Below are 25,587 nucleotides of genomic sequence, written 5' to 3' on the forward strand. Positions count from 1 at the left end.
GACAATCATGGTGTAATTCCTGGTTGTACCCTCGCTTCATCCGCATTCCAGCATAAACGGTGGAAATGTCCCAAAAGTTCGGTCGGACTGAGACAGGAGGGGCAGTGAGATGATGGAAAACAACAGGAATGAAAGACTATCAGGACCCGCAGGGGAAAGTGATGGCACGCTCTTTAGGTTTCGAAGATGATTGACCCTGAAAGACGGAACAGAGCCGCTTCATCGAGCAGGTGTTGACGGAAATGGAGTGATGACCTTGTGAAGCCCCGACATGAACCGAAGCACCTCCTCGGAAGTTTTTTAGGCGCGCCCTAAATTCGGAGTTTCAGGGGGGCCTGATTCGCTCTTATAGGCGCCTTCGCGGTAGATGTCATTCGACCGATGTCATGCTACTCGAGCCTGTTCGAGTCCACAAGAGGTCTGGCTCTGAATGAGATGCCCAAGAGGTCCCCATCGTTCGGAAGAGACCTGATATCGGCTGCGATTTGATATCAGCGCGTCGGATCTCTCACCGGCCTTATCTCTCGTGACAGTTTGGCTTGATAGGCCGGATGTGTACAAGTGGCGGTAAATGATAGCGAGAAGTAACGAGCTGCGTATTCCCTCGCTCGCCAGAAACAAAAATTCGAATGCTATCAGGAGCAGCTCAGGCTCAAAAGGAATCAACCGTTCAGAGACGGCTCATTGACGACGGCGGGGGGGGGAGTCCGATAATTGTAGCGAGCGAAAGTTAAACAGAACTTTCACTTCGGGGAGCTTTCTCGGTCAGTTCCCTAAGATCGAGTTCCTTCTCCTGGTGCTATTGCGCAGCCACCTGTATCAGATCCCGAAACGCCACGCGGCACCTCCTTCCTAGCTCCTAGCAGTTGCCCGCTGCGAATTGCCTCGCTCAGTGTCTGAGTGATCCTTTCCCGGGATTACCACGGAGTGCGATCGATCCCCCGACAATCGTTTGCTCCTTGCGGTCCACAAGCTTGATCCAACGACTCGCCCCGAAAAATAAAACCGTGATGATGGGCGATGAAAGTATGAGTCGAATGATTGAAAGCTTTGGCGTAATCCTGGGGTATGCTATGGGGAGAGAGGAAAGCGTCATGGTGAATTCGAACTGGCATCCGCCCTCATTCATTCCAACGTCTTGTCTTGGACTCATCAACTTTCGAGTATCCATGAACTTCAAGAAACTCCATGGAAGTCTGGTAATTCTGAGGGCCAAATGAATTCGGAAAAGCGGCCGATAGCTCGGGAGCGAGAATTCGGAAGAATTGGCGGATATGACGAGGTTCAGCTAGCTCTTTGTCTCATCGATTTTTTGCTGTCTCGTCAGGGCTACCAGCGGGACTTTCCTCTGATATCAGTCGGCACGAGAGTCTTTGGACCGAAGAGATCTTGTGGCAGATCGAGCAAGATATTTCATCGCACCCAGGTGTGTAATGAATGGAGTCTTTTCTTGCGCTTAGGAAAAAATAGTCTAGCGAGAACTCTTCACTTTTCGAACAGAAAATCCGCACCACTTGTTTCCGTGATTTTTTCAACTTGCTTTTCAGCGTTCCGCTTGCTTGACAAGATGTGCAAGATCTTGGATGGGGGTTCTCATGAGCATTTGCGGAAAGCCTGATATAAACAACATTGCAGCGCGCGGATTCACTCAGTGAATCTTAGAGAGGTAGAAGCCCAGTCCACGATTTCATCATCAGTGACGCAATGGGGTCTAGCATAATCGGTCCAGATCCATACGACGTATCGACTCTGAATCGTACATCAGAGGAGTTAAGTTGAAAGGAAGCCACACTCAGTTCTAGCAGAAGATGGGAGAGCATAGAGCTCCTCTAATTAGCGGCCCCGCAGGCCTCTGCTCCAGAAGGACATTCTTCTGAGCGTGAGCGGCTCTCCCTCTATTTCCGAAGGCGCGATCATCAAGATAATCCGCTCGCTCCAGTCATCACGTCAATTGAGTGCCCACGACTGTCGGACCAGCTAACTCCACTCCATAAGGACAAATTGGGAATCACCGAGTGCAAGTTCTCAGGGATCATCATCTATTAGGAATATTTTCCGTGTCGCCGCTGGTTTCTGTGAACTCACTGGATTTCTCACCGGCTCCTCAATGTGGCGGGTGACGCGAATAAAAATGGGTGAAGTTGTCCTGGTGCTCACCGTGTTTTGCACGACCAGCTCGGCTGCCATCAATCCGGTTAAGGAACGTCTTGTAGACGGTGAGTCCCCATCGTCAAAGCTCCCCGCGAGCATACAGAACCCTTCCGCGACCATCTAGACAACTCGGTAGATTTCGTATGCGCCCTGAGGAACCTCAACGCGAAGCTGGAAACTTCGCACGGTCTGCTGTGAGCTCCTCGGGGAACCGATTCCCCGCGCAGGCTCCAACCTCGCTCATCATACGGGAATTCAAGAGGTGTTGGGGAACAGTTTGAGTGAAGACCACGGACGACTCCGAGAATCCAGAGCAAAGTTCTCGAGGAGCCGCTGAAAAACGACAGTGAACACTGCCGAGATCCCCCTCTAGCAAGCTCGTCCTCCCGATGGAGATTCTCGAGAATCTTCCAGGTCGCGTGACTTCGGAAGGTGATATTCCGTATAGATTCTTAGGGACGCTGTCTGTTGGCAAATGTATTGATTAGGCTGCTTACAGTTGTGGCGAACATCAACGTTCCGAATACTACCCGCGACCTCAACCAATATGAGGATCTCCAACCCATTGTCGAGGGATTCATGAAAAGGTGATAAAATACGGGCTGAAATTGGGGAACGCAACGATTCTGGGGATCGATTCGAAAATTATCGGTGATCTGAAGCTGCGACAGATGTAGAATCAAAGAAGATCATGAAGTATCTATTCATCGATTGCGGGATCCGGGAATTTGGAAAATTCATCAATTCAATTCATCTGAAGTCAATCCGTTTTCTTTTTCGATTTTGACGCCACCACAGGATGACGCGAGAGATGTATCCTCTGTTCGAAGATATCCTGTTCGACCCAGAGATCCCCGCCGAGTGCGGGGCTGCCTTCCAGAAGATCATGCAAGGGATGCAATCTTTCCAGTTTTGGGCATACAGATGTGAGTTCCTTGTCTAGCAAGTCGTTCCAGTTTTGTCAAGCGCAAGAAGCGCGATTCTCTGGAGTGCGACGTTCACAGGAGCGTGATAGATTGGATCGAATTATCAATCTGAAGTCTGATAATGTCAAACGCAAACTGCAGTCGTGCGATCTTCGGGTGGTCTGCCAACGGCTTTGGATGGTAAATCAGCTGATCTGGGCGACTACGATTCGTGCCTCGCGGCGGAGGCGAAGAACAGCAACGGTATCACTCAATTCGTATCCTGCAAATTATCACCGATGCATACACGCCCCAACATTCATGCATTCTCGGGAAGAATACAGAATGATGATGCGGATGATTGAATTACAGGGGAGATTTTATTCACGGGTCGATATTGCACGCTCTTCTTGTCGATAGATAATGTTTTCGTGCACAAGATCATCAAGGATGCGATTTCGAGCTACAGTGAGATAATTGTGAGTAAGCCTCTGATTTTCACGATCCCAGTCAACATACGACAGATAGGTCTCAACCGCACCCTGTCACAATTTCTCCTATCTTGTGAAGGATTATCTTGGGAACAGCACGACGTCGCTCGATGATTTCTTGAGGCTAATGAACAACAGGATAGGAGTGTGCGTGCCATCTACATGTCGTGGAGAGGATCTCGAATACGTCGTGCAGAAACGTGCGTATACTCGGGAGATGAGGCGCCGGACTCCCGTCTGGCTTCTACTGAGGAGTTCGAACACCTGCTATGACATCGAATCCTTCTCCTCCGTCGCATCTACTTGAGAATCAGCTTCTATCTTTGATTGATTATTCCCGCAGTCGGAGGGAAATACGGATTCCAACCATGGGTGCCCGCCTGCCGAGCGTTGTCCGAGGATCCGCCCCTGTCAGCTTTCCAGATCGGAGTGATGTAGGAATCTGTTTATTCCTAGGTCGATACGTTGCATATTTTCCTTATCATGAAATACGTCAATATTTTCCAAATTCTGCGAATTCCTCCGCAGAATCGTGACTTCAGTGCTCGTCATCCTGACGATAGTAGGAATCTTCGCAGGGCGGAGATTGGAAGATTTGGGAGACGTCAGAGGGAAAACTGTTACTAGTAAGTCTCACAAATCAATCCTATGTCCACTGGGTCAGGACAGATATTATACAGGCTCCAGTCCAGAGCGGATGAGATCACGAGTGGGATACGCGGTATTTCAGAAATATTCTACAAAGTTCTGCATGCATTCTCCCTGGAGCGAAACTTGCGAATTATATTCCGCACCGATGTCTCAGCCGACGTCAAGCATTTGACTTGTGTACACGGCCTGCGAGCTATCAGTGCCTTCTATATCCTCTACGCTCACTCCTATCTCGTGTCGGATCCTTCGGCTCAAGGTGAGACATCGAGGTGACTACCGCGTGTTCAAGACCTGCGCCATGGAAGTCTGTTGCTTGATATTAGTCTACCATCGTCGGCTCTTTTCCAGGGAACCCGATGCAGATTTTCAGATGGATCCGATACGATATCACAATGCTCCCTGTCTACATGGGCTTCTACGTAGTCGACACTTTCTTCTGCATTGCGGGCCTGATGACGTATCGATCGTTAAAGCAGGAACTCAGTAAGGAATATGTGAGTTGAAGTTCCGTGGAAGCCTCCTCGTGGTCTCGGTGTATCGAAAATAAGAAGTAATGGTTGCACATAATGCCCAATCCGATCTCATAACTCTCCTGCTATCACAGGCCGCCTCGGTTCCTCTCATCGTCTTCGTGACTCTGATCCGACGGTGGATCCGGCTCAGTATTCCGGCAGTGTTCCTGGTCGCATTCTACATGTTATATCCTGCGCTCCTCTCGGGTGAGTTTCGGTCGATCCGCGAAATTTAGAGATGCGCTGGATCAACAAAATGATCGCTCCCGAGCTTCCCGGAATCGAATTGCGTCTGAGTCCCTCGAGAACCCTCCCTGAAGCATGATTGTCTCACAGGACCGGGGAAAGATCTCACATTGAGTTTCTTCGTGGATAACTGTGCTCGGAACTGGTGGTCGATACCGGCAATGGTCGGGAACTTTTTTGGTCTCAAACAATGTATCCTCCATCTCTGGTAAGCTCTATAGTCATGATTAAGGCTGAGAATCATTCACGGCGTTCTTCTCGCAAATTCACGGCAATTTTCACGCCCCATTGGCTTCCAACCGAGGATCGCCTGAAAATACCGCGAAAATTCACGGTGTTTGGCGCGATTGCGCCAACTCCCCAGTCCAAGTCATGGTCATGATCTGTTCCCGAGCATGAGGCAGGGATCTCAATCTTCGATGAACGTCCCCCTTACTCAGGATGCTTAGCTTGGGATAAGAATATGTGTAATTCGAAGTCTTCCGATAGGTACGTTCCAGCGGACTTCCAAGCCACGGCTATCGTCGTCATTCCAGTCATCCTCCTGATCAGAGGAAGATACCGGCTCACAGGGAGCATCCTCTTGATCGTTGTGGTGAGTCGGAGCTCACAGACTATGAACTATGGTGAGTTTTCCATAGAAAGTCAAGAGTCTCATCCGCTGCGAATCGTTCCATTCTCCAATCCAGGGAACGTTCTCGTGTGTTTTCATTTCCGTGCATACGTGGCTCTATGAGTTGCCTCCTTTTGTGATTCTCCTGCCGAACATCGTTCGCAAGGTGAGACATTCCTAGAAATACGTCGTGAAGTCCCTGAAGTTCTCCGATGGAGGAAGAAGCATGGAAGCGCCCGTATGTGACGATTCGATTCGATCGGATGACGGGAATTCATTTTCTGCTTAGGTTCCGTATCTCCTCTTCGGTCTTTACAACAACTCCTTGAGTCATTTGATGAGCACTGTCATTGGGGTTTTCCTGGGACATTTCATCGATAAGCAGAGGACAGGTAAGTCCCGAGATATCGTCGCTAATCGGAAGCCGAGAGCCGAGGAAAGCATACGGGGAGTTTTCCTCAACTTCCAGAAAAACCGAGAAAATACACCCGCTCAAGTCTGTTGAGGATTTGGCTCTTCATATCAATCTTGGCCACCATCAACTACTTTCGTAAGTTGAGAAGCTCGCCGACGCGAACTTGAATCCGAAGCCACAGTCGATTTTTTCTCCCGACCTCACTCCGACAAGCAAACTTTCCCTTCATCCCACAGTACCCTTCTACTGGCAAACTGGCGGAGACTTCGTTAATGTTTGGGCTGCCCTCTACGCTGGTTTTAGCCGAGTCATTTGGTGCTCGTTCATCGGGTGGCTCATTTTCGTGTGCGCCACGGGCAATGGAGGTATGAATCTCGATATGGACTCGGATTTTCCGAAGAATTTAGAAAATTCAGGAATTGCTCAGGATAGGAGATGTAGAGCGAGAAGTTCGGACTCGCGGTTCGGCCGAGTTCTCGGGGAAGCCCAAATATCTCGAACGACTCCTTTGCTCTCTCAGGCATCGTGAACCGGATATTGACGTCGAAAGTCTTCATACCCCTCTCAAGAGTATCGTATTCGTTTTACTTGCTTCACGTTCTGGTCATGGGAGCTAAGGTGTACCACCAGCGGAACCTTACGGAAGCTCGTCATTACCTTCAGGTGAGAGCAGCCATGCATCGATTTCCTACATGAAGTATCAAGTGATGACTTAGTCATATCCGGCACAGAACATCATAATATGTAAATCACTGTCAACGTAGCTGTCGTAGCTCGGGATCCATTACGTCCATCGCCACCATCTCCATTCCCAGGCAATGACGACGGTCGGTGATTTTGGACAATCCTTCTTCTTCGCCGTAATATTCTTCTGCTTGGTGGAAGCCCCTACAACTCACATAGAAAAGATGGTGTACCTCCGAATTTGTGAATATGTAGAGCCCCGAGGACGAGCTAGGGCTACTCCTCCCATAGAGGAGCCCTCAAAGTCCAGGGAGGCGAGTAAAACCATCGAAAAGTACCGACTATGATCGGTATTAGGATACGAAATTTTCGAAGGCAGCTGTCAGAGATTTCTCTTGTCGTGGATCGAAAGGTAGCTAAGCTACACCGAGGGAGTGACCTCCCCATTCCATAAGAAGTCCTCTGGATTCCAATGTTAGCGGTAATTTCTGATCAGGTAGTCTGAAGCATGCATGAATAGCCAAGGATCTAATTCGAGCCAGTGCATTGAACTACGAGAATCTCAGAATATTGAGAGCCGAACTATCCGCCAGCTCCAATAAAGAAAAAATGCTTCCTGACAGAAGTCATCGCGAAAGAGACTTTGTACGATAAGGAGTGAAAAAGGAAGAAATACGCTTTTGTGGAGGTAACCCATCCCTATCTGTTTATGGCAATAATGACTCCTAACCTCATTCTCTCAACTTATGTCAGACTTCCTTTGAAATATGTGTTTTTGACTCTCGAGCAGATATTCATGAGGTTATCGTACTTTCTTATCAACGATGAAACTTTGCTGCCAGGCGTCCCGTCGGACTCTCCTGCCAGAACATAGAGATGACCGAATACCAGAGCATCCAATTCTGTAGGTTTAGAGCCGAAAAACCACTCTCTCTCGGCTAAGCGTTCTGATAGAGCGAAGAGACACGAGTCGATCTGGAAGAATTCAATTGAATCTTAGTCGTCGATCCGCACCGAGCTCTGGCTGAGGAACTCAGAGATATCCGTACGGCAAACGCACGGATTACATATTTGGCATCTGTATTCGTACCTCTTCGAGTACGTCTCTCTCTTGCTTGTCCGCCCAGTCCTTGATTGCTCGTTTTACGGCGCGACGCTTCGACCACGGCAGGATGTCACTCAAGGGCCAGGGATAGACGCTGCCATAACGCTTCCATGTCACTTCGTAACCGTTGGGAACAACCCATGAGAAATATAGCTCTGCGTTGTCGAATACTGTCTGGACCTGGAAAGAGTGAAACGCGGTTGATTAGCGTCGGAGAGAAACCTCGGAAGAATCATGACCCGATGGGCACCGGGGGGTCGCGGATTCAAGGAAACGATCTCGAACTAACCAGGCTAAAATACGCTGCGTGGTCGGCGTTCTCGGCCGCAGAGAGATTGCTGGTCAGGCAAATGCCCTTTGATGCTACAAAGCCGACGATCGAATCCAGATCAGCGAGAACGAAGGATCCGCATTGTAGTACTGGAACACTCCCCGTCGGGGATATGAATTCTGCGTTGGGTCTCTGCTCCACAACGTGATCGAGGCCACACATGCGGAGGTAACTCTGGAAAAGAACGTTCCTGAGGCTTCGCGGGCTCCGAGACACCGGCTATGAACCTACACGAGAGACCACGCTCATCTTCGAAGCAGAATTAGGAAAAGACGGAACATGAATTTTGACGCTGCAAGACTCAAGACTCAGACTTCACAGAAAATTCTCCCGAGTATTGTTCACACAGATGACCGGCTCATTGCGGATGGCGGGGAGCTTCGCAAGAGGTCAAACCATCCGCTTTGAGAGCTTTGGAACGGGGAATGCGGAGAGAACTGACATTGATAGCCAGACCTACCTGTACGGCCAATGATTGCGCTTTTTCATTGCATTGTGCTTGGGTTTCTTCTATAGGCTGATACAACTTCGAGTCCTCTGCCCACGGTTCGCGCGACCCAACTTCCACAGCCCACGCCTCTTGCAGCAAAGTGGTCCCCATCGCCGCGAGATGAAGATGTGGGGAAAGTCTCAGATCGAAGTACAATATTGACAGATTCTCTGTCAATCAATGAGCATGAGCATTCGGCTTCACCACAAAATACGAATATTTACAGGAAGATTATACTCCCGTGGAGCTCCAGGGAATGAGGTACAAATGATGACAATGATCCGCGCAGGTAGTTTCGAATAAACCGGGCGGTCTCTTTCAGTGCCACGGCCTCAGGAGCCCCCTTCGAGCTCATCGAGCTGTGCAACGATAACGATTTTCGGTAGGAATTCCGCTTCGTGAAATAGCATGATTTCCCACAGTCTTTCCGATCACGGAATACTGCATGGTTCCGCAGATACGCACAGGCTCCTCCTCTTGGAGCAGAAAAGGTGACAGTCCACCAAAGAATGCTATTTTGTTTGAGACTATTCCTGTCTTTTGATATCCGTGATGAGTGGGATGATACTGACCTCCCTCCTCCTCCTGTCGATTCATGATCTACTCCAATCTTCTCACTGTCACGCCGTGTAGAGAAATTACCGGAATGGATAGAAGCGATCGACATTTACGACGTCCTGTACTACAGCACCTGGGACAAAACCGACGCAGAACTGACTAAGCGGAGAGCGGAGCGTGTGACTTCAGAAACGCTTTTCGCCGGCCATCGATAGAAGTATACCGCACGTATACTGGGATCTCCGGTGAAATTGTCTGAGCCAGAGCTCTCACAAGCATCTACTCCGAGAATCCTCGGGCTGAGGATACCGGAAATCGTCGGGGTTTCATCCATAGAGCTCAGAGCCCGGGGCCTCACAGTGATCGACAATGAGGAATTTCGGGACGAAAAACCCGTCCTTTGCACAGAGACAGAGGCCGTGATCTTTTCGAGAATCAGCCCGGATAATCCTAGGGATAGGCTGATGAAACTCCTATAAATTCTGGATTGCTCATCCCGAGGATTCACGGAGTTGATTCTTTAGAGCCCTCTGCCCTTGGGATAGATCACCGATTATTTTGGGGCTTTCCATTCCCGAAGAGTCTGGGAGTTGGTTATCCGTGGGGATGAGTGCTCTGTGTCCTGCGGATAGAATTTCAGATTCACGGATTTCAAAAAAGCGCGCCAAGCTGGCCATCACCGCCATGTCTCCAATATGGCGGCCCCTCTCTCGCAGCAGTCCGACCCCTCCGACGGAATCGGAGGTTTCCGATGCTTAGGCATTGGAGCCGCGCCGCTGATCCAGCACACCCGCCTTCCTCTAGCAGAAGGAATCGCCGGCAGCCGTCGCCGCCGCCGCCGCAGCAGCAACCGCCGCCATCGCCTCGCTCGCTAAAGCGGCAGCAGCAGCACCAGACACACAGACTGTGTAAAGCAACGGGAGCAAGAGGTGGGTGAAGCTTCGTTTGGAATTGCTCGGTTCCGGCAACGTTCTGTTCAGTACGTGATCTTAGGTAGCGATCTCGGAGCGCCGACCACGAGCTGGATCTGTCAGTGATCGACAACTATATCTAGTCCGGCAATCTGACGTGTTCAAACCAGAGTTCAATAGACAGCAGCGGCTTCTCGTGTTCGCTTCTCGACAACACCGGAGGGAGAGGGACCGGCGCGTCACTCATCGTTCAGTGCTTCTTCGATGAATTACTACATCGATTAGTTCATAGTCTGTTCTGTGGGCTTCCTGAACGCCAGTTTCGTGGATGTACGGGAAAAACAGACCGTGACTCCCGCAGCAAAATTAGGTTCCGATAACTCGACAGCGACCAATGTGCTCCCGCTAAAGGTTGAATGAACGCCGAGCCGACTTCGACGTATGCGTCATGATTTCATTTCCTTAGAATATGATCACATCGAGCTGATTCATTCGATAAGACATTTGTGCGGAGCTTTCGCTCCCGAGCCGGCGATTCGTTGAGTGTCCGGAGAGCCCATGCCGCGTATTTGAATCACCGGCCGTTTTGGGGTTGGTCGCTACTGCTGCAGCAGCGGCTATGGCTGTTATACAAGACGACGGACGCCGCCGCCGCAGCCGCCACCGCTGCTGCAGCGAACGAGCGATCCCTTCAGAAAGACAGACGGATTCGAAAGCAGCAAGTCAGTCAGTCAGCCACTTTTGACGGAACACAGCGATTCAAGGAGCAGACCAGGCGATAAACGCCGAGTTTTTCCGCGACGAATTCATACTTTTAGTTTACCCATGCGGATTCTCTCTGCCTCGATCGTTCACTCGTGACTGGTTTCGTTGGAAGTTGGTGGATTGCCACATGATACCGCAACCAACGTGTTCCGAGAGACTGGCGGTTCATAATCCGCAAAAGCCTCCTTGCATATCCCTGCTTAACGTATAAGTCGGCCACGATCGGAATCGCCACATTTAACTTCCTCTTCGATTCTATGAATTATTGACGCGAAGACGCATTGTGTCCATTCGATTCAGTCCCCCGCATGGAGAAATCCGGAGGAGTCAGCGATCGAATTGATAATTTGAACCCCGTCGGCAAAGCTCAAGACATCGAGTTCAAGAAATCTCGTATCGAGTCAGCTAACGCACCCGCAGGACCCGCAAGGCGATGACAATGTTGGGGACTTCGCGTGACTTCCAATAGATGGGGTCCGCAGCTGGAAGAAATTCCTTTTTAGACCGGTGTGTCTGAGCAACCGTTTCCGAATCCACCGGCTATTCTCGGTCGGATGAGGCGGTGGCACTGGAAGTGGCAGAAACCACGATCTGCGGATTCCGTAGGGATGAAAAGTTCTCCGTACGTCGGACGACGTCAGTTTGGTCGACTCAGTCGACGGCTTATGTTTAAGCTGCGGAGGATTTGACCACAGATCCTGGTTCGGGCTGATTGAGTGGTAATCGCGGTGGAGGGTGCGGTGTTGGAGTTTCTGAGAGTGTTGTACCTTGTTGTAAGTGGCGGTGGTAGCGGCAGCGGTGGATCACTGTTTGCTCGCATTCTGAGTTGCTCCACGGACTCGCTCGCTCACGCTGCCACCACCATCACATGGGTGAGTCATTGCTCGGTTCTCGGAGCCGCAATGGTAGATTTTCTCCCTCTATTGAGTGTGAAGCAAGCAAGCGAGCGAGTGAGCCACTGAGCGGACAGGCTGCCGCTCCGGAAGGCAGACCGCCTTGTTTGGCGAACTCGTTCACCAAACAACGGAAGCTCAGCACGGAGTGTAGTCTTCTTGTGCAGATCGAATAAATCGTGCTACGTCAGACCTTCCGATTCAAGCGGACCGGATAGCGGTGCTCCGATGATTCAGGCAAGACTCTGAGCGTTGACATCTGCGCTCCGTTTTGAAACCAGTATCGGGCAGACTTCGAGCGGTAACTTCAACGACTATCTCCGGATGAAGTTTGTTGGTCGTTCCTTGAGTGGTGCTTATCCAGGCAGAACTACTCTGCACGGAAGCGGCCACATCACCACATTAGGAATTAACGTTTAGCTCGACTTTCGCCGCTTCAGGCCAACGGCGCCGTCGTTGCGCGCTGCCTGAGGTCACACAGACATACTTCACACCATACATACGATCACGCATTCGAATGGATAGATAGGTGGCAGGGGCGGATTTACGGACGAACCGACAAGTCAGTCAGTCAGCCAGTGAAACCCCGGCATCGCACTGGAACACCGTAGTATTATCAACACCGGCAGAAGGCTCGCCGCCATGAACGTCACCATCCAGTTGACACAAGTGACATCTGTTTACAAGGACGGAGGAACAAACTAACTAACTCATCAAGCAAGGGAACCTCGCTCGTCAAAATCTTCGTAACTCGTTCTAGGCCCAGCTTGGGAACGTCGAATTTGAGACCATTGTTTTTCTCATGGGACGTTGAGACACTTCCATCATGATCCATCCACGGTTCCTATGCTGAGAAGTTCGGAGTCGTTCTCTTGCCTCTCGTCGAAGAAGACGCAGAAGTGAAATATTCTTCCCCTCCGATCTTGACAGGCTTGACGCTGCTTTATACGTGTCGAGCGGCACCCGGCACTCATTGCTCAAAATCCATTGATTGATTGCTCGACACCGATGCTCTGAGTAACTCTGGGTGCACTGCATGGTCGTTGTCCTGGAAGGCTTCTCTGGTGTCCCCGCGGCTTCAGGTGGGGCTCCTGTCATGAAGACTTGGAAACGCGATTCATCGCTGATATTCCGCTCTCCAGCCGTTCTCGGTGAAATTACGGGGGAGAATCGAATTCAGGAGTTTTTATCGGGGCATCCGGAACGACTACGGCTAACATCCTCATTCCATTGTTTCAGACTTGAGTTCTAAGGTTCGAGAGTGAAAGTCCAACTTTCTGCCATCAATCAGCGACCATGTCTTCAGGAGTCACTGTTTCCGTGGACGCCAAGCAGGTGTACGATGACGTCAAGAAAAACAAGGTGTATCGTTACGTGATTTACTGCATCAAAGACGAGAGAATAATCGACGTCGAAAGCAAAGGTGACCGCACCGCCACCTACCAAGACTTCCTCGGACAAATGCAGGAGCTCAAGGATCAATGCAGATACTGTCTGTTCGATTTCCCTGCCGACTGTCCCTCTGAAGGCACAAACGAACCATCGAAGATCTCTCTGGATCGTCTCGTTTTGATGACCTGGTGTCCCGAGGGAGCTCGTGTCAAGCAAAAGATGTTGTACGCTTCGTCGTACGACGCGCTCAAGAAAGCTCTCGTGGGTGTGTACAAGTACATCCAAGCGTGCGATTTCGAAGAACTTTCCCAGCAGGCAATTGAAGAGGCCCTTAAGAAGCAGTAGAGCTATGGTTCTCTATGCGGTATCAAATGTCAACTCTCTCTACTCCTGCTATGTCCATTCTCCTACTACTTTTTCTATTGACCTCTTCAACGTCTGATTGTCTTAATTTTATTTCCTATTGCCCGCCGCCCCAACATTTCCGTTTTGTATGATGCAAATGGTGATGATGATATGATGCCGGGGCGTCGTTGATCATCGACTGATGACATTGGCCAATTGCGTGAATGTTGCGAGGAGAAAGCAAACTAAGGATAAAATACCATGAAACCCGAGAAGAAGAAGACGAACAACAAGCAGACGAAGCGTGAAGAAAAAGAAGAAAACCCCACGACGAAACGATGAAGCTGAGACGGCGAAAATGATGATGATGGTAACGAGCCCGGGGATAACTTGAAGGATTCCATCTCCGGTACACAGAGATCAGCCGCCGTGAAGATGACAACAAATGAATATTGCTAGTGGAAATATAGACTGGGAAGAACAAAAACATCGATTTGGTTGGAAATAGGAAAGCCATGCGCGTATTTCACTCAGTGAAGAACAATTTCTCATTTCGGGATGGTGCTCGTTTCCGTCGAGGCGAAATGTAGCGAAATAGCATGCAAACCGAGCGGAATTGCGTCCAGGAGACGGACAAGAAATTCTAATAAACTATTCACTGGATAATTAATTATTAAGTTGGGTCGGTGTCTTCACTGTGGGCTGGAGCATTTTGTCCGATTCCAGATTCACCTGCGATGTGGGATCTTGTCATCCAGGTCGTTCTTTGCTGATAGTCATCTGCTTTATGACCAAAGTTATTCAGTGCTCAATAGTCGTCTGGCATCGATACTCCTCGGCAGGCGTCAGAAATGGTCGTTGAGCCGTCAATGATGCGTCATGCCAGTTTCAAGCTGGGAGCACTCGAGATCCCTTTCGTCGTAATCCAAGCACACGTCCCTTAAAGATCTTAGTTATCTTCATGACCGAATAAGGGAATTTCACACTGATTACGAAAGGGGAACGAGAAGCGTCGGAGAGAGAGGCTACAGCTGGAAAAAAAGAATCTCGTGAACATCAATACGAAACGACTGACTGGAGTTGCCCATAGAGATGCCTGTGATTCAATTCAGAAGTCTGAACGGTTGTCGACGGGAGAAAGACTGTCATACAATCCCAAGGGATCGGGAACTCGTCAAAGCGGGGGAAACCCCCGCTATGACGCCGAGAGATTCTCTGCGGCGCTCGTCGGATTCTTGCCCCCCCCCCCACGAGGTCAGAGATGGTCGCGAACAAAGGTCCTGTGCAGGAAGCTGAAGTCCATCTCCCCGGGGTTCCCGTTATGCGCCGAAGGAATCGGTCGGGAAAATCAAGAGCAGGGCCGCGTGTGACCGAGTGAGCGAATGTCACTGAATCCATCATTTCGCGAAAACAATGAATATCCGCGCTAGGTCTTCCAAGCGTGTATTTTTCAGGCGATCAGCATACCGAGCCTGCTGAGTCGGCATCTCTCAGTGAGGAAAGGAGCACGAGATGTCTTTGCGTCCGAAATTCGCCGCGGCAAAACGTGTCGGCTTCGCCTTAAAGCACGCGAGCTCATCGAAACCAGATTCCCGCGACGGATCCGGGTCGATTTCGAACAGGGGAGCTGAGCTCTTCGCCCATGAAGCTAAGATCCCGGCCAATTACCGATCAGGTCGTCACGGGAATAGCGCTATTCCTCTCAATGTGAAGCCAACAAAGCGTCCATATCCACGCAATAAGCCTATTCAAGATAGTCTCATAAGGTCTGCGAGAAAGGCGAAAACGAACTTGTTAGAGCATGACAATCCGGTGCCATCGTCTAAGCGACGGGAGCTGAACTCTCGCGAAGAAGCAGAGTCGGGTGCAACCAAGGCGCGACGGGGCCCGAGATCGGAGAAAGATATCGAAGCGATGAACCCCAGCGACGGATCGTCCAAGGAAACCTCGAGAGGCTACAGACGTTCGGCGGTGAAATCCATCCTCAAGGTTCACAACAAGGGCTCGAGGTCCCCAGGCTCTAAAGTTCACGGGGTAGTTCCAATCATTCGGGAGTGTTCAGCTGAGGCTAATCTAAGAAATGAGGTCAGGCAGTTCCTGAACACGCTCCCGACACCTTCGTCGCTTCCAGCGACCGAGAGAAGAAGTAATATTCAACTCTGTCGCTCTATTTCTTCCGATATATTCCGTTGAGTCCCGAGGATGATTATAGACTGGACAAAACTCCTCAGCAGGCCTTGTCTTCCGCAGTTTTATCGGAGCTTTCGGAGCCCGAGAAGCCGAATTTCTGTAGCAGTTTAAGAAGCTTCTTCACTTTCTTTGAGCACAAGATCCACGATGTTCGATATGCGGCGGAGTTCTATGACGTCGATCTGAGGAGAGTGTGGCTAAACCCGAAGTTTCGGGACGACTTCCGCATCGGGCCAGGCAGTCTGGTCATGGAGCGGAAAATCGGATCGGGTAGTTTCGGAGTGGTTTACTGCGCTGTGGATAAAGTGCGTAGAACTCATGCAGTAGTTCGATATTCCGCCGGAAGGCCACGTGTAGAGAATGACAGGATTTATTCCGCGACTTTTTCGGCAAATTGTAATCTATCTAGACTCTCAGATGCACATTCGAACTGCTCACAGGAGTCCAAGAAGAAATACGCCATAAAATGCGTTCGTAAGAAGGCGACGAAGATCGAGGAGGGATTCAAAATGCAAGAGAAAGAATTTTACGTTTGGCGTGGAACTGCGGGCCATCCGAATATTGTCTCTCTATATGCTGCGTTCGAGACTGCTCGAGCTTACTGCTACGTGATGGACTACGTCAAAACGGGGAGTCTTCATCGTGTTCTCCGGAAAACGAGTGAGCTACTCTCAGTCAGTGCCCTCAGTGTCTCGAGCCCGAATCGATCGGCTTCGATATTCTGAGCTTTGGTTAGGATATCATTCACGGGAAAAATTGCAGTTGCAATTTTCCCTTCAACCAGCCGCCGCCCGACGCTTCATACAGTTCGTACCTCATCTTGGAGGCCCTTTTTCTGACCACCCTCATCATCTCAGGACTTCCAGACGACGTCACTCGGAAAATCGCGGCACAGCTAGCGCATGCTTTACATACAGTCCATGCCTTGGGATGCCTCCATCGTGATATCAGCTGCTCGAATATTCTCATCACTCCGTCATTCGACGTGTTACTATCCGATTTCGGCATAAGTTTTGTGGGCTTGAGCGCGAAGACGAGATGCGGCTCCTTGGCATATATGGCACCAGAGGCGAGTTCTTGATCATGTGGGAAGAGATGCGATAGGCCCTATCCGATCTCTACAGATACACTAGATCCACGGTCGAGCGTGTTTCCCAGTCAAGCGGGAACAGCATCTGTGACTCTAAAGCAGGGCGCGCCGCGGGATATGGCATCGAAGATGAATTTCTCGGCGAAAAAAATTTTGTCTTCGGAGCAGGTGATTGCATGTCGGACATCGGGGCCCGGTGCGGATTGGTGGTCGTACGGGATTGTCTTGTTCACAATGTTCGAGGGTATGACACCGCTCAGTTTGTACGTGAAACGTTGGAACATCGATCTGAATCGGTTGTCTAAGCAGAATAGGTGAGAAGCTTCCCTAGGTCCCCTCGATGGTTCTCTTTGGGCTAGATCAGGTCCGAGCATCGGTCTCTGCCTGAGATTCTTAGTTGAGCGGAGCTGATGTTCCCTTTTCTCAATCCGCTCTCACATCGCTCCGAGTTGTATTTTCTCCTCATTGTATTCGCCATTCACAGATACGAAGTAGCCAAAAATGCCACCGTGCCCATCAATCCTCTGCTCGAAAAGGGCAAGCGCCTGCTCCTGAAAGATCTCTTCCGGGAGAATCCCTCGGAGCGACTCGGGGCGCGGAACAAGATGAACTTTCAGCCTTTCAGGGAGCACGAATATTTCCGAGGCATCGATTGGACCGAGCTCGACAACGCGCTTTCACGAATCCTGAAGAATCGTTCTAAAGTCCCCTTTATTTGAATCGGAATACCATCTCGATGTCCTGGCTGTGGAGAAAATTGGAATGAGAGTCTGCTCTTCAGATCGCATAGGCCACATATGTTAAGGTTGCTAGATGCTCCGTGAGTAGGAATATGGAGCCGAGCAGTATTAGTCATACTTCCAAGGCGATCCGTCTTGCAGCTTCGATCTTTCATCCTCATCATTTGCATGACATCATATTCGGGGCATAGTGCCATTCCCAATATGGTCAAGCCTCATCGCCGGGCACTGCGTCCGGCAGGGCTAATCGCCCCAATGCAATCTCTCAGAAGGCTTCCATCTCTCGTATTATTTACCAGCCCTGGGGAACGCGGCCTTCGGCCGTGCTCCTTATTGTGGACTCAAACGGGATTCCCGAGCTCATGACCCGGGTGAGAATTCGTAGCTTGAAGGCAGCGGCAAATCCACCATCAGGAATCGCGGCGGTTTGTCGCGATGCGATCAATTCCATGAGAAAAATGATTTCGTTGTTGGGCTTTGGCACTGACCACCTCCTGACGGTTTCTAAAACTCGTCGGCTCGTAATCTTCGTCATGAAAATCCGCCATAGATAATCCTGATGATATCACTATACAACCGGAAAAGTCTTGAACGCTATTCCGAACAGTCGATTGAACCCCCAAGATGAGCAAACAATCGATCGAGCAAATCTTGAACTCGAGCCTATCTTGCTGCGTAGATGTCATACTTCCAAGGCCATCCGTCTTGCAGCTTCGATCCTCATCATTTGCATGACATCATATTCGGGGCATAGAGCCATTCCCAATATGGTCAAGCCTCATCGCCGGGCACTGCGTCCGGCAGGGCTAATCGCCCCAATGCAATCTCTCAGAAGGCTTCCATCCCTCTTATTACTTATCTTGATCCCTTCCTCCTCTCTGTTTCATCTTGATCAGTTTCCCCTCTCTGTTTCACTCGATTTTTGGTGAAAAATCTACAACAATCTACCCATGAAGGGAACAACTCCCGAGCAGCTCAAGTCAATACAGCCGGCTAATAGATATCAGAAATATCTTCGCGATATTTCTCCGAAGATTCTGCACATTGAAATACCATGCCAAGTAGCACCTCGACACAGCCAGGAAATGCTACAAAAAAGACCCCCAGTCTGGGTGACGACGATAGGGAAACTGGATATCGTTCCGAGACCCCGTGGCACAGTCGCGGACTCCAAGAACGAGAGGCTGGGCTGCCTGTCATATTATCAGTCAGCAGCTGTTCAAGGCAGTGGGGGTCCGAGGATCGACACCCTATCGCCATCTTGCTCCCGCCCGTCAAGCACTCCTCGTAGAATCCCTCGTATCCGCCGGGAGGGAGGGGGCAGCGGGGCTGAACTAGGACTCTGCGAGGGGAGGGCTCTACGCAGCAAAGACCCCCGATGAGGGACCCTGGGTACGGTAAGATATCCTCTCGAGGATTCCGCGGAGATCTGGTCTAGAAACACTAGGGTGGAAAATGCTCCCGATTGCGACATTAATACCGAGACAGAATTTATTCACAGGTTATATCGAGAACTCTAATTGATATCCTGCGATGACTCCTTCGACAAATGTATCAGGGGCAGACAAATCTCTCGAGTGTGAGGCATTCTGACTTCTGACAGTTCCGACCCAACACATCTGCATCCCGGAGGGTGGCCCTCCCGCGGGAGCGTTGGCGCAACAGAGGACGACCGTATTCTGAGTCAATAGCGGTGACACCGGCTTGTTTTTCCCTGGACATGCGCCATAGGTCTCCTTTGTCCTCTCAGTATGCTTATACACGATACCTCATCTCGGTAAGGATCTTTGTCTCCGAATCAGCTCAAGGGTTGAGAGGTCGGGATAGTATTGTATTTGACACGGGCCGTATCCACGATGAGTGTGCCCATCTGGTCTTGAATCTGGTATCCCGCACATGAGACAGAGTAAACGAAATTACGGTTCTCGGGACGATACAGCCTTATCGCTGTCGCAGGTAGTGTGGTTCGTGACCGCATTCTGGAAGAGCTTTCCGAGAGTTCTCTCCGACAGGCAAACAGTCTCTCCCCCTCGTTTGAACTGTGAGCGCTGCAACATACCGGGAGGGGAAATTGAGATCAAGATCTATTCCCGTATCCTGGGGCATGTCCTCTGATTACTTTCATATTCCCAACTCATCCGGTGAGCTCACCATGCGATTGATTGATCCGATACACAGCCAAGTCGACTTGGAGCGCGTAACAGCCCATTTAGAGTGATCGTTCTTCGTTGACCAAGCTGTTTCGGACTCGCCGAAAGTGAATGAGACGCTCTCGACGTCGAGCACTTTGAATTTCATCGAGCATTCCGAGTCGAGTTTCCCCCCTTCACCGTTCTGCCAACTGGAAACGTACAGGTCTGACCCGAGGGCGGGGGCTATGGCTCTAGAATAGACGTCTGGAAGGGAATTAAGTTCCTTCTCAGTTTGCCCCTCGGGGGTCGGCGGCGAATCAGACGCGTGAGCAAATTGAACCAAGCTCGGGCAAAGGGGCTTCAATTCTTTCTCAGTCAGCATTAGATCAGGGATCTTGTGGCTCACCGTCGTCCAAAGAGCCGCTTTTGGCAAAAGCGAGGAAAGGCATTCCGCGAACCCCTCGGATGACGTTCTTCGTGACATTTTGAGTCACGTTGTAGGCAGAGGGATTCGATAACAGCAGCGATAGGTTGGGATAGAGCTTCGAAAAGTTTGCGGGTGCGTGACTTTCATATATGTGCGCCTCTTGATTCAGTAGATGGGCGGCTGTAAACGAGGGCGCGAGACTCGGAAATTACATTCGACCGAGTTCAGGTTGCAGGAATAATCCTAGAGAAGAAAGGAACGAGGGCGCAGAGCGCCCACCTTGGGGGTTCGTCTGACATTGAGGAGGAATAACTTTGTAACGCACCAATAGAGTTGAGTTGCCGGCTCTTGAAGCTCATACAAAGAAGCGTTTGGCCATTGACGTAGCCATTTTTTGGGAATGAGAAATTTCCGGAGAACGTGTTTTCAGGGAACTTCGGAACGCTATGAACGAGCCATAAACCCGAGTCCGAATCGAATAGGACCACGCCCTTTGTGTGACCACTCGACCAAGAAGCTTTCTCTCCTTCCACCGGTGGTTGATCGTTGTAAGCAATGTATACGAGCTCCTGTTCGCAGCGAAAGATACTTATGAGGTTCGAGAGACCGATATCGAATATGCCGCGGAAAGCATGCCCCGCTTCGACGACGACTCTGTCCGATGAGGAGTCGCTTTTCTGGCATGTTTCAAGAGGACGGTCGACAATTGAACTCATCAGGGTAACACCGACGCACCCGATTGGCTTTCGCCTTACTCCATTTGAAGAGGGGCTCGAGTGAGTTGGCGAGGGGATTCTGTTCGTCGGAAAAAATTCCTTTGGCGCCGCTCGAGAAGTTCTGCGAAATCAGGAGTTACACGAGTCCAGTCGCTCGAGCCATCTTTCGCCGCAGACCATCGACATCAAAATTGCGCTGATATATATTCGCTCACCCTTGCGCCATCCGCAACCATGCGAGAATCGATGTATCCGTAGTCCGAACCATCATGCTTACTTCTCTTGGGAACCGAACTCAAAGGTGACGACGGAGGTTGGGACAATCGATGCGGCAACTTATAGATGAGCGACCTTCACGGAGCGGGAACGATTATAGCTTTACGTCTTAGGACGTTCCCTGCCATCACGTCTGGACTATGACGCTCTACTCTACTCTGGTGAGCTCACCAGTACATTTTCTCCTTCACTCTCGTGCTGGACAGTTCCCTGCACTATTCATCTAGTTGTTCGACATCCCTCCTTCGGGATTACTCAGAACTTGCTCTCTCTGTATGATACAATTCCATCCGCTAGCGGAATTTCTTCTAAAACTTCACCGGAGATCTCGCAAGAAGATAAACCTACCATTCGACCTGATTGCCTTCGGCGTCTTTGCACCATAAGGCCTCCGATGGACTTCTCCCAATGCAGATCAGAACTGAAACGAAAGACAGGATCTTCATGTTGAGACGAGTGCCGGCTTTTCAGGTCTCCAAGTTCCAAGCGTCCACCAGCGAGACGATGCGGTTCCTTCTCTCTGTTTTCTCAATGATCCACGGTGTCTCCTGCTCGCTCGGTTTGCTCCGTGAGCGTCAAGTATTCATGCCCTCATTAGAAGCCGGCCTCTCATCTGGGTCCAGGTAGATCGAGGAGTAAACCGGAATTAGCGTCGAGATTTCTCCAAAAAGCCATTGAGCCGAACGAGATATGATCGCTTTCGAGCGGAATGCTCCTCGAGCGGCTATTAGCAGTAGACGATGGGATTCGAGTGTATGGTTCGCTGAACTCGACGATTTTCGTAGAGATAAAGCGGGAAGAGAATTACCAGAATGAAACTCCGTGATGTCTAGAGCAATCCTACACTCGCCGAATTCCGAGCCAATAGACCATGACTGTGAGCTGAGAAGGGCCCTCATTGAACTTTGGAAAAGTTTGATTCTGACCACGAGAGGAGTCGAATCGTCCTCTGCCCATATATCGCAAAAACGTGTTTGCTGGTGGAGCGACGAGCAGGAACTTTCTCACCCACAGTCAAGCGACGGAACGTGACCGGAGTTTTCTCAAGACACACATCACGACTCAAAAAATTTTCACTCAGCTGTCCACAAACTGTTGAAGGATCTCTCGCCGAAGAGATCAGAGATCGAGAATCGGTTCCCGAATGAACAGAGGCATTCGAGGCCTCGATATTCTTTCCCGAGCCCTGGTGCAATCCAGCGGAGCCTGAAATAGAGCCCCCACGAGGAGAGATTGCGCTTGTCACACCTGAAATTCCACCGGAAGCAGATGCGCGAGGTGTCTCCGGAGTTTTCCTCATGATCAGAGTTTCTTCCCAAGATCGAGGCTACGGTATGTCACATTTACTCCAGTAGAAATTCGCTGCGATCACACGATCCGTATCCACAATGGAATGCTCGGATGCAGTGGATGCCGCTAGCGACTATCCTCTTCTATCCTGAGGGGAAAGACTCATCGGAGTTCCCCCGGACGTTTACGCCGCGACAGCCACAAAAATCCTATATCGACTACTTCATGATTTTCCACAGGAGATCGATCGGATGAAAGCATTGTTACTCAGTTTTGATATCGAGGAATCAACGTCACGCTGATGATAAGATCCCGAAAACAATCGCTCACATTAGTAGGTGACCATCGTGCGATGATAACGGTTGATGCTTGAGGGAAAGATAGATCCCCGCAAACGGAAAAGTTGACTTCGTTACCTCAGTATTGAGCCTGAATCCGCGGATATCTCGAGTGGTTCGGACATGAATATGCTGAGGTAGTCGTCAAGAGTTAAGATCTCCCCATATTGGATGGGAGGTATTTATCGAATGAAATTGGCCAGGTTGGGTTCCTTCAGCCATCTTTTTCTTCGGCCCGTTCCCAGGAAGGAACTGACATTTTCGGACTGGGCTCCGACGTCAGGCATTCCTCAATCCAATTCCTGATTCATGAGAGTGCATTTCGATCTTTCTTTCCGAGCATTTTTGCCCAGGAGAGTGACCTAAAATGGAACAGAGGTTTTCGATGTCTTTTTGAGGCGCAAAGCCCCTCCGAAGTCGCCGACTCGGGCCGAGACCCCTTGTCTCTCGATGTGCTTTCCCCGTATCCCCCCGAGTGACCGAAGTAACCTGAGCTCTGTAGCGAGGAATACCTTGGGAATGCCGACCATCGCTGCCCTTAGCGATGATCGTATGATCGAGTTAAGTTCTGGTGGGTTAGGTCGATACCCAGAAATCCGGACCAAAAGTCCGGTGAGATGGAGACGGAAGCACAATCCGAGTCGGTTTATCTCCGCGAATTTTCCCATTGGTTTTTATTATGTCCGTAAATTGTAGCAACATTGACGCGATGCTTGAGAACGGGCGGTAAGCTTGTTGAACAAAATCTTGGTTTTCCTTTCCAGAAGGATAAACTAATGAAACTCAACATAAATACGTGAAGACGGGCTTCGAGGAAGCGTTCGACCGTCCAGCGGTTCTTGATGTTATCCTGACATCGGGTTCCTTCTGACTAGACCTAAGCTCGCCGACCAGCGGCCTGCAGAAGCGGATTGTAGAAGATTCCCGGAAAGCTTTCAACTCGAGGGGAAGATGAAAGAGAGGGGCGGAAAGATAAGGCACGACACACGCTCACATACAGCATACAGGTAGACGACTCGCACACATTGTACTAGAACTTCACTAAACGCACGTCCGTCAATGATATCTATAAAGCATGCGGAACTGAGCTTCGAGGGGCATCTGAAGAGCCTGGAGGCGCGTCCTCGCCAATTCAACTTGTCCCGGCTGGTAGTTCCTCAGCATCTGCTGTACGATGCTCCTGCGCCGCCTTTCGTGTGCGCTGGAAATTGTTCAAATTAGTTCCACCAGGCGACCGAGTCGAGCGACATCAGCATTCCAAGAGAAAAATGGCACGGTCAATGGAATACGGGGTGGGTGTATGCCAAAATTCGTGTTTTCGAATGATCTCACCTCTGGAGTTGCAGCGCTCGGAAGTATTGAGCGTACTGGAGAGGATCAATCAGTATGTTCCTGTTGGCGGCTTGCGCGATCCCGGATCCACCACCGAGGTTGAGGAGCGGCAGGAGAGGTGCGGCGAGATAAGAGGTCAGAGAGTTGGTGTTTATGGCATTTGATGATCCCCCGGGAGTCAAGAAGGTGTTTCGGATGAGATGAGTGGCGTTTCGCAGCATGCCAGCTCCGCCAAGGAACGCCGGAAGCCGGATAGGAAGTCGCAGCGGCGGCAGTGATGAGAGACTGGAAGATAAATGGACATTAATTCAAAATCAGCTAGTAAACTGAAGTAGTTCCGTCGCACCGGCGAGGAAACGATCTGAAAACTCACAGTATCATCTTATGCGAGCCATCAGCTGATTGTAGGCAGCCGGAATTCCGACGTCGATTTTCGCCAGGAGGCGGGATGAGTTTTTACTTCCGAATAAAAATCGGCTTTGCAATCGAGCGCGTGGAGGCGAGAAGAAAAATGTTCACAGAAATGAAAATTGGGGAGTTTTTACGTCGAGAGAGTTTTCTGGCTCGCTAGAAAGCTGTGAGGTGCGAAGAGGCTAAACGCTCGCCGTATTTGCAGATCTGGATCAGCCTTTCGAAGTCTAATCGGTGTTCGCAATCGGCATCGCTCGCAATAGTTTATAATTTTCAGCCTAATCAGAAGCATTCGTGGTCGGGAGACTGAACTAGTGATTCCTCGAAACTTGGAATCGAGAAGGCCGGGAGGCCCCCCCTGTGGAGTTCGTCGGATATCGAGGCGATCATTGGCCGTCGGCACACTTCGAGCGACGCTGGATGGAAAACCGATATCACGCGAAAAGCTTACCTGAAGGGCACGTTGAACGGGAGCGGCATGTTCATGATGTGAGAAATCCCTGGGATGTTCGCAAGCGATAATCCGGAGAGCACAGGTGGAAGGCCAGGAATCAGAGGTCGACGGGTACTCGAGGCACTGCTCTGATTCGCGCAAGTCGCAAACAACACAGCCACTAAGAGGACGCAAAGGTAGCTCCGCATTTTGATGTGTTTTGGTGTATGTCGAGTGACGGCGGTTCGACGAAGTTGCAGTCTCAGAAAGCGCGACCGTCAGTCGTCTCTCGGGAACCAATCGACCAACGGCTGAGGTGAACTCTCCGAAGAACCAACGACGACAACAGTAATGACAACAACAAGAACAACGAGAGTGTCTGCAGCGAGAGTGGGTGACAACGAGCTCAGCAGCCTCTACACCAGTGACAACAGCGACAGCGGCTCCCACAACGTCTATCTACCGAGCACCTGCTGACGGCAAACACGAGCAAACAAGTAAATCGACCGACGTCATTGCGGAGCCCGCTTATATCGGATTCGTAACTCTCCCTCGCTGTCAGCAAAGGGAAAATTCCAAGCCGGGCCGCCCCACTGCCAAGCAGCGGCTCGTCCAAGCAACCACCCAACCCACCTACCTCCTTCCCTGACTGGCGCTATTCGCCGACGACGCTGAAGACATTTCTCGCGCCGGGCACAATGACAACAATCAGGCTAGCGTAATCTTCAAGTACACTGGTGAATAAATGAACTGA

At 50.4% G+C, this 25,587-nt stretch overlaps 6 protein-coding genes across 6 annotated transcripts; 3 read left to right on the forward strand and 3 right to left on the reverse strand.

Annotated features, from left to right (window-relative positions):
• The first annotated feature begins 2,131 nt into the window (after positions 1 to 2,131).
• Positions 2,132 to 7,015, forward strand: LOC100908355 (nose resistant to fluoxetine protein 6-like). Its single transcript, XM_003741574.1, has 19 exons — positions 2,132 to 2,216; positions 2,651 to 2,738; positions 2,950 to 3,077; positions 3,219 to 3,320; positions 3,429 to 3,535; positions 3,627 to 3,747; positions 3,891 to 3,981; positions 4,076 to 4,173; positions 4,278 to 4,454; positions 4,547 to 4,692; positions 4,803 to 4,917; positions 5,047 to 5,164; positions 5,446 to 5,551; positions 5,646 to 5,735; positions 5,859 to 5,961; positions 6,039 to 6,119; positions 6,221 to 6,349; positions 6,505 to 6,647; positions 6,800 to 7,015. The coding sequence occupies exons 1-19, from the start codon at positions 2,132 to 2,134 to the stop codon at positions 7,013 to 7,015; spliced, it is 2,244 nt and encodes a 747-aa protein (XP_003741622.1).
• Positions 7,016 to 7,346: 331 nt separating this feature from the next.
• LOC100903738 (metaxin-2) lies at positions 7,347 to 8,813 on the reverse strand. Its single transcript, XM_003741542.1, has 4 exons — positions 8,565 to 8,813; positions 8,063 to 8,278; positions 7,759 to 7,953; positions 7,347 to 7,643 (listed from the first exon to the last, which is right to left on the reverse strand). The coding sequence occupies exons 1-4, from the start codon at positions 8,703 to 8,705 to the stop codon at positions 7,413 to 7,415; spliced, it is 783 nt and encodes a 260-aa protein (XP_003741590.1). The 5' UTR covers positions 8,706 to 8,813; the 3' UTR covers positions 7,347 to 7,412.
• Positions 8,814 to 11,532: 2,719 nt separating this feature from the next.
• Positions 11,533 to 14,135, forward strand: LOC100904028 (cofilin/actin-depolymerizing factor homolog). Its single transcript, XM_003741544.2, has 2 exons — positions 11,533 to 11,700; positions 12,961 to 14,135. The coding sequence occupies exon 2, from the start codon at positions 13,018 to 13,020 to the stop codon at positions 13,456 to 13,458; it is 441 nt and encodes a 146-aa protein (XP_003741592.1). The 5' UTR covers positions 11,533 to 11,700; positions 12,961 to 13,017; the 3' UTR covers positions 13,459 to 14,135.
• An 835-nt stretch (positions 14,136 to 14,970) lies between these two features.
• On the forward strand, positions 14,971 to 17,457 carry LOC114828119 (aurora kinase A-like). The gene is made up of 6 exons (XM_029110973.1): positions 14,971 to 15,604; positions 15,709 to 15,944; positions 16,089 to 16,308; positions 16,506 to 16,717; positions 16,907 to 17,052; positions 17,223 to 17,457. Exons 1-6 carry the CDS (start codon positions 14,971 to 14,973, stop codon positions 17,455 to 17,457), a joined length of 1,683 nt encoding a protein of 560 aa, XP_028966806.1.
• A 1,489-nt stretch (positions 17,458 to 18,946) lies between these two features.
• Positions 18,947 to 21,603, reverse strand: LOC100903879 (deoxyribonuclease-2-alpha). The gene is made up of 7 exons (XM_003741543.1): positions 21,378 to 21,603; positions 20,969 to 21,104; positions 20,773 to 20,874; positions 20,363 to 20,606; positions 20,017 to 20,217; positions 19,630 to 19,874; positions 18,947 to 19,526 (listed from the first exon to the last, which is right to left on the reverse strand). The coding sequence occupies exons 1-7, from the start codon at positions 21,473 to 21,475 to the stop codon at positions 19,395 to 19,397; spliced, it is 1,158 nt and encodes a 385-aa protein (XP_003741591.1). The 5' UTR covers positions 21,476 to 21,603; the 3' UTR covers positions 18,947 to 19,394.
• A 1,882-nt stretch (positions 21,604 to 23,485) lies between these two features.
• On the reverse strand, positions 23,486 to 25,329 carry LOC100904653 (uncharacterized). The gene is made up of 3 exons (XM_003741550.2): positions 24,852 to 25,329; positions 23,990 to 24,274; positions 23,486 to 23,858 (listed from the first exon to the last, which is right to left on the reverse strand). The coding sequence occupies exons 1-3, from the start codon at positions 25,040 to 25,042 to the stop codon at positions 23,714 to 23,716; spliced, it is 621 nt and encodes a 206-aa protein (XP_003741598.1). The 5' UTR covers positions 25,043 to 25,329; the 3' UTR covers positions 23,486 to 23,713.
• Between the last annotated feature and the right edge of the window lie 258 nt (positions 25,330 to 25,587).

The sequence above is a fragment of the Galendromus occidentalis genome, unplaced genomic scaffold, assembly GCF_000255335.2.
Source record: "Galendromus occidentalis unplaced genomic scaffold, Mocc_1.1 scf7180000077185, whole genome shotgun sequence".
Taxonomy (NCBI): domain Eukaryota; kingdom Metazoa; phylum Arthropoda; class Arachnida; order Mesostigmata; family Phytoseiidae; genus Galendromus; species Galendromus occidentalis.